Source organism: Thunnus maccoyii, chromosome 10, assembly GCF_910596095.1.
Source record: "Thunnus maccoyii chromosome 10, fThuMac1.1, whole genome shotgun sequence".
NCBI classification, from domain to species: Eukaryota; Metazoa; Chordata; class Actinopteri; order Scombriformes; family Scombridae; genus Thunnus; species Thunnus maccoyii.
This window is the reverse complement of record NC_056542.1, coordinates 16440708-16449119: the sequence shown is the minus strand read 5'-3', so window position 1 is coordinate 16449119 and position 8412 is coordinate 16440708. Positions and strand designations below refer to the sequence as shown.

The 8412-nt window shown below is 37.1% G+C and overlaps 1 protein-coding gene across 1 annotated transcript; it reads left to right on the top strand.

Annotated features, from left to right (window-relative positions):
• The first annotated feature begins 694 nt into the window (after nt 1-694).
• them4 (thioesterase superfamily member 4) lies at nt 695-5494 on the top strand. The gene is made up of 6 exons (XM_042424331.1): nt 695-1119; nt 2080-2269; nt 3590-3752; nt 4004-4114; nt 4747-4871; nt 4996-5494. Exons 1-6 carry the CDS (start codon nt 991-993, stop codon nt 5037-5039), a joined length of 762 nt encoding a protein of 253 aa, XP_042280265.1. The 5' UTR covers nt 695-990; the 3' UTR covers nt 5040-5494.
• The last annotated feature ends 2918 nt before the right edge of the window (nt 5495-8412 follow it).

Sequence of the window (8412 nt, the reverse complement as noted above, 5' to 3'; positions counted from 1 at the left end):
TTGTGAAACTGTCTGGTAAATCCTTTGTGTTGTTATTAATATTACTGTTAATGAACATTTTAGGAAATGAATATGTGTATTGGTGTATTGTATCTTAAAAAAAAAACATAGGAGGTCTTAATCATTCTTACTAAATATTTTTAAAAGCCAACATTCAAATGCAGTAAACTTTTATTCACATGAAAAATAATTATGTTCTTTTTAAGGAAATAATTAATAGCATATGGCATATGGAAGTGGGCCTTCTTCTGACAAAATGCATCTGAGCCAGAAATGGCCCACATATAAAATAGCAAATATGGCCCAAATATCCCAAATCAAATGTGGGCCTTTTTTGGTAAAGATGCGGTGCTCTCGCTGGGTCTGTTCTGGTTTATCTGGTGTGTTCTTGGTTGACATACGGCATTGATATGGGTTGCTTGTGGCCCAGATCTGGGAAACAGGAGTGAACCGCCTAAGCACCATCATTCTACGCGGTATGAGGGCCGGATGAAAGTGCCGAAAGTGTCGGGTGTGGGCCGGATCTGGGTCACAGCAATTTTGCTATCTTGGTTGTGCTTTGCAACTTAACAAAAAGAAAAAAACAATGTAGGTTGCTATGGGAACACAGATATTACAGGAAACGACTCTCCTCCACAGCCAATTACAATGCAAGTTGTAAACCACGTGATATAAATTACCCTCGTGCCGGAAGTTGCATGAAAGTCACCGGCAACTACATAACGTAACCGCAGTGTGTAGCAGCTGGGCGTATATTTCATTTTCCGACATAGCTGAACACAAACGTGTGTTTAAAAACATGCTTACTGTAACTTATAAAGCAGCTCAGTATCCATTACAGCGGTAGTAGTTTGTTACGGTGCCAAAGCTAACGGCAGGTTTGTCTTATAACCGTTAACTTCAAACGTTTAGCTTATCGAACGCTGCCTCAAAATACAGGCAGCTGTACAAGCTTTTACATCATCCTCGTTATTTTAAACTGTGTATAAAATGGCAAGGAGCCTCGTAAGGATATTCAGGGTCTGTCAGAGCCTTGGCTCACTCCCAGCCATTAAGTCTCAATTCGCCCATCCGGTTACCTGCGTGTCATTCAGGACCAGTTTCATACGGACCATGGCGGTAGGTAGATAAAGCTGTTTTGATGACAGTGTCTTTATCAGTTTATATCTGTGTGCCATGTGATATCTGTGGCTTCATTCTCAGCTTTTTCTCTCCTCCTAGGTGTTTCTCAGCTGTAATGATGTGACTGTACTTCTCCACAGCGGACAGCAATAAAATCAAATAGATCAAAATATAATCTTGCTCGCTTCATGATCAAACTGATGGGCTTACTTAGCCTGTGATACAGTGTAAAGCAGTAGTACTACATACAGTCAATGGTGGAAAATAACAAAGTACATTTACTCAAGTACTGTACTTTCAGATGTCTATGAGTTGTTAAGAGCTCCACCAAATAGTGATTTTTCCCTCTAAACTTCTCACATGGTTTCATTTCAATAAATGTTCAAATGATCCAATATTTCACCAAAAATCAAAGATTAGAGAATAAGTCAACAAACTGAAAACAGATTTGTGTATCAGAACTTTGTTTTTTCTTCTTTCTTCTCCCATTAATCATCTCATGACCCCTCAGATTTATCTGGTCACCCCTAGGTTGTAGTACCCAGTAGTTCAAACTAGCTCCGCCTCAACAGCTACAACAGTAGCCGGAAACCACTGGTTTCATCTTTAACAATGTGTTGTATTTTAAAAGCTTGCTATATTATCCATTGTGTCAAATCTTTATCTGAAAAAAGCTGTCAAATAAATGTAGTGGAGTAGTAAGCACAATATTTCCCTCTGAGATGTAGCGGAGTGGAAGTATAAAGTAGATAAAATGGAAAAACTCAAAGTACAGGTACCTCAAAATTGTACTTAAGTACAGTACTTGAAAAAATGTACTTAGTTACTTTCCACCACTCCCAGTGACACGTCCTGTATCAACACATTGTCCCACCACTAACTTTACCCACAGCCTTTTTAGACCCACATAAGTTAGTAGACTAGACTAAGGTTGTGATGTATTTCCCTGTTTGGCAGGCGCTGCCATGGCCCTTTTCCTCCACGCCCCGGGATTACAGCCTGCCTAACTCTTCATGGAGCTCAGAAATGATGCAGTTGTATGAGCACTACAACAGCCAGTGTGAGGTGGAAACAGAAGGTGGAGAGAAACAGAGAGGGCCATGGAGGAGACTGCCAAGCTACAATCGATCCCTTAAGTATGCTACAGGTAAAAGTACAGGGTGTGGTTTCTAGTTTGCTTAAGCAAATGTCTGTGATATGCTTGTGTGACTTCCAGTTTGTTGTTGTTCATGAAGTACTGAACAGTGAGAACAGAGATGGAATTTGAGTTTTTGGCAACAATCAAGGGGTCAAACTTTCTTCTGTTGTATTGTAACAAAATATCCATTTATTGTTTAAAAGTGCCCTGTGGAGTTTTCTTGTAAACAAACAAAATTTATGTTTTCATTGCGTGTAACTCACTAGAATGCATTGTGTGTATCTAACACATTGTTAGTCCTCAAGGAGTTTTGAGTGTGTGTCCCTCCTTCATGAAACATTTGCAAAGCAGATTTTTCTAAATATTTAAAATCCTACATTGTTTACATGAATTTTGCAATCGTCTTCTTTTCCTGCCTTGTGGCCTTGTCACCCGTGTGCACGCTCCTGCATGTATGTGTAAGACAAACACTCATAAATAAGACTACTCCACAAGGGTATCTTTACATGTTGTTGAAGGGCACAGTTTGGTCATGACTAGTTTGAGTGGACATTACTTATCACCTAACTGAATATATGTCTATAGTGGGCTCAAACTTTTTTGAATAATTTGCTGACTTGAACAACCTTTAAAGGCTTCTATTTGCAAAGTGTTGTCAGACTTTAAGCTAAACTGCTTCATGGTGATGCTGCAACTGAAGGTATGACTATCATGAAACTTAAAATGGTTCACACATCCCATAGTATCAGCCTGCCAGTATAACATATCACCAGCTAAGTCTGCAAATATTCAGTTTCACCATTTCTAAGTTAACATTTAATTTTGAGCTATGCAGCTTTAAGACACACAAATACACAAACGTACTATGAACATGTACAGAGGAAGGTGTGAAATGATCAAACTTCCATGTTTTTCAAAGCATAATAAGATTTTATATTATTATAAATTATATTGTATTTTTTAAACCACAATAAAGTTGGAACTAGGCATGTGCTGATATGAACATTGCAATAATAAATAATATATATGAATAAAACGATATTAATCTTTTTTTTAAATCTTGACATGTCCTGATATTCATTGTTCCATCTTTCATCCCATATATACACACTGGTTTGACATCTGGATCAGATAAAATTGTAATTTGTAACATCTATCTACCATCTGGACCGTAACACTAATTTTTTACTAATCATTAAGAAATATGAAATCTCAAAATAAAAATGTTTGATACCCTTCATCCTCTGCTTGCACCTCCATCTATTTGTTTTTTCCCCTCTGGGCTGCTCTGTTAGCTGCTGACTCTTCACTCATGTGTTTTCCCCTCAGGTGGAGTATATCTCAGTAAGATCATCCAGTCAAAGGCCCGTCTTTTTACCCGGAACATCAAAACTGCAGGGGCAGCATTTGAGTATGTTATGTTTGTTAACAAAGTGGAGCAGAGGTCTGTGTGCATTTTCCAGGCTGGACACCTACTGGAAGGGCCACCAGGGTGAGATAACTTTTGGATGTTGTACAAATTTGTGTATAGATGTCTGCGCTTGTTGTGTTTTCACATTCTGCTTCCACTTAACTGTAATCCATACTGAAAACAACGCAGTAATCTTACTTTGAATACACTTTTTTACCATTTGAAAAAATGACTTCATAAAATGTGCTAGTTTTATTTTTTCAAATTTCATCAAACAACACCTTTAAAGTCATTTAGATTTGATGTCTAATAGGAAGTGTATGTATTTCCAGACATGTCCACGGGGGGGCGATAGCCACTATGCTTGACTCTGTCACTGGGACTCATGCTACTTACCTCTCTGGACCTGTTATGACTGCCAACCTCAACATCAATTACCGCAGGTAAGAATATATGTATATTGACATGCATCAGTAAATTTGTTGCATAAATAGATTTTGTTTATTGTCATATGTAATTCAGCAGAATTCATGTTTGTAGCTCTGTTTAAATATGCATCAAAATGTGAAATGCCTTAGTAGAAATGCTAAATAAGTTTTTAATTGGTTAGTATAATGACAGTAGTTTTCTGTAAATTTTGAACACTCTCTATTCAATATAATAATAATACCCTGATGTTACTGCTATCATCTCATCTCAGTAATGGGTGCATGGGATGAGCCGTCAGGGTCTGTGTGTCTGTGTTGCCTCATTTATGTGGGGTTTAAGGGAATATGATGTGTGCTGTTTAGGTGGTGCGGAGTCCCTGCATACAATTGCACCAGTAGTTGCAATAACAGTGTTACCCTCACAAAGTCAGTCCAAATACTCTGGTTTGTTCATTGTGTTCAATCAAGAGTCGTTAGACATTTGCTTTGGGTTGAATTTCAAAGACTGTGCTCTCCTTAACCCAGATATCAAAATAATGATAATAATAATGCCAGGAAGCAGTACATTAGCGCAAAACATCTTCATCCTGGATGACTACTATAATTCATGGTCAATTTGCCCTAACAAACAGTTGTCTTGTCCCAAGCCCCATCCCACTGGGAAGTACAGTGTTGCTCGAATCCTCCCTGGATAAGAAGGAAGGCAGAAAAACATTTATTTCATGTAAAGTGACCAGCACCGACGGCTCCAAACTGCACACAGAAGCAACAGGTAACGTACATTCATACACATAATGTGTTCATTGGACATGTCGGCGTGAAAACGTATAGTTAGTTTCTGCTCTTCGGGCTTCTGTATTGTCATTATTCTGTTTTCTTTCATGCTCCTCCTGCAGCACTGTTCCTGTCAGTCAATGTCAGCCACCTACTGGGAGTGTAACAATAACACACCAGCACACCACCTACCCAGACACTGGGTGTCAGCAAAATGAGGCCATAACCAATGTGTGTGTGTGAGTATGTGTGAGTGTGTCATTGGTTTGGAGTAGTTTTTTGTTAGTGTGGGTACATAAGAGATTAACTTCTCTAAATATAACATAGCTGTTTTTTTGGGGGGGTTTTTTTGTTTTTTTTTATTAAACCTTAATATTTATGCATCAGCTGGCCAAAATGTTATTACTAACAAACTGTACAGTTTCATGAAGTACCTTTTACTTAACTACCTCTGCTTAGTAACTCATCAACAGTACATATCTAAACATTATTTATCAAACTATGGGTTATTTATTGTAACTTTGCCAATATTTATGGAGATTATTGCTCAAAATGTACTGTACATGAATATTTGGTTTCCTACAATAAAGCCTTACCTAAGGGTATTCTAAATTAAACAAACCATGTCTTTATTTGTTTGTCAACAGAGAATAAAATGGTATTGTTTTCCTTTCTTTTTTTTGTTTACACACTGAGATTTTTGCCTCTGGACTTTCCTAAAAAGACTGGATCATACTGGAAATGCACCTACATTCAAAAGATTTTCTCTTAGTATGATAAAAATGTAAGTTTTTAAAATATTGTACGTAGACCACCATAGCACCCTTAACTATATCTAAACCACGTTTTAATTAATCCACTTATCAAACTTGATAGTTTAACTGCTAATGCTACAAACAGTATATTTGGTAAATTACATAAAGTTTAACTGACAGATACTCATATTGCAATATTTAATAAAAGTCAGAATTTGGTACAAAAATTGTGTGTTTAAGTAATTTACCAAAGAGCACTGCAGAATGCCCTGTGATGCTTTTTGAATTTAAGCACTTGGAAGATGTATGGATTTTATATATACCTCAGTTTTAGCTGTCACTTTAATAACAGGTGCAATCAGGAGATCTTGTTTTTATAACATTTCAGCTAACAAGACTGAGTTTCATGCTTCGTGCTTAAACATTTTAGTTTACACTTTAATTTGGACAGGCGTAGGCTGTAAACTGTTGCCCCTCCTTGTGGTGGATGTGGTTATATTTTAATATGAAGTGAAGATTTGCCATACATAGTGACTTAAAATATAGACACAAGAGGCTCCTAAACCATCATTTTGGTGAATGTTATCTTTTTAAAATGCTGGTTTTTCTCACTCACTCTGACTCTTTGAGCATGTTTCAACAGTCAGAAATGGCTGAGGCCTGCCGCAATAAGCCATAATAAGTAACACTGTCCACATCACAGAGATCTGTTCTGCTCTAGCAGCTACTGCCGACCACGGTGTCAAAAATGTGTGCTTATGACCGAAACCTGAAAGCATATAGAGCAGTATTTTTGATTATACACCTACTGTACTGACTATAGGTTGAGGACACTGTTGCATTCTTTGATCACATCTTAATGTAACGTTAATGTCCCCGCAAACACCTCCTGCTGTTGCCGTTACATTGTGTTAACATGGTGGGTGTAGGAAATAAAGACACCTCACTATTTTAGACTGTCACATGACAACTGTGAAAACATAAAAGCAGAAATTTGTGGCATTTTTAAAAATGTTTTTTTTTTTAAAGAGGGCATGGTCGCTTTGTCAAAATGTTACCCACCCAGTCAGCTGAAGCCAAGTTAAGACATTCATGTGTTACTAAAAACTCAGAGGGAAGCCTTCCTGCTCTTATTTCTACCTTAACTGTCAGATAACTGAGCCAAGATATTTATTTTGAAAGCAAACATTTGAGCAACTGCTAACAAAGTGGCATCTAATGCTGACATTCATCAGACATGGTAATTCATTTTCGCTGGATTCAAGCCTAAAAGGAGCTTAAAATTCACCTGTTATTCCATTAATATTTACTTTTTTTCAGTGAGTGCTTGTTATATTGGTGAATTATTGCTTATAATACTCTTTAGCAATACCATAGCTTTTCTTATCATCACGTAAACGGCCTGTGACGTCTGAATAATCGTTGAAATGAATGTGACAGTTACAAAGTAAATTCTTGTTGCATCCTTTTTAAATACAACGTTTTACTTATTAGCAGGTGCTGCTGAGTGAGTTTTGGGTTTTGCAGTAAATTATTGGTTACAAGTATACACACCCTGCCTACATATAGCTGCATTTAACTTCAACTCTCACACAGTTTGGTCTGATGTGTGGTTTCTGAGTGTATGGGCTCATCATAGCATATGCCTGGTGGTCTTCTGAGGGCCCCTCACATCTTTAACCTCAGTAAAGTGCAGATGGAAATGCTACCTCAGTGTCGAAAAACCTTTTTTGGTGTGTGTGCGTGTGTTTGTGTGTTGGGTGGGGGATGCAGGACAAATGAACACCAGCAGTTAATTTTTTCTTTTCCCCAGAAGAGTCATGTGGTCAAGTTGGGTTTGAGGAAGGGGGGTTGGGGAGTAGAGGTGTGGGCAGTTTTTTTAACTTTCAGTTAAAGCCACCTGCAACAAGCTATGCAATGATGCACTACCAGAACAGATTTCCAAACTTAAAATTTTAGTATAGTAGGATGTTATATGTTATTATGTTAGTATAGAAAACTGCAATTCTCTCTTTGAAATCTAAATAGCATATTTCACATTTACTATCTATCATCTTTAAACATAAATAATCCTTGATAGGAGGATAGGAATGGAGATCCTGAAAGAATATTACTGTAAGTTGCTTTCTGTCACAAAATAATTCAGCACTGAAATGGTTATTGATTAGTAATTTAAAGACAAATATGAAAATCCATCAAGTAAAAATAGTAGACATTTCTTTTTCAGCTTTGACCTTCAACATCATATCTGTTTTTTGGCTGTTGGTCATACAAAATGAGCAGTTTAGAGACATGTCTTTTGGCTCTGGAAACCAAAAGTGCACATGTTGTCATTCTTTTTTACCTTTTGTAAATTGTAATATTAATTGAAAACAAAAATTGGGGCCAAAATTATTACAATTGCACTGCCTATTGTACTGGACCCTCCACCAGACACCTGTGGGCCCCTATGATCATCAACACTTTTCACAATAACACAGATGCTGACCCTGCGTTGGGACAATTGTGTAACCTATATTTTCACTTTAAATATAGCCTGACATATTGCAGTAGTGTTAGGGGTATTCAAACTCTCATGTAGAAGTAGCAACACCACATGGTGAAAATACTCAATTACTGTTGAAATTCATGTATTCAAAATGTTCTTTAAGTAAAAGTACTATATTATCAGCAAATGTACTTAAAGTATCAGAGGTAAAAGTACCCATTTTATAGCAGAACCTTCTGTCAAAGCTATGTTATTACAGATAATATTATTGTAGATCATAACATTATTATATTATA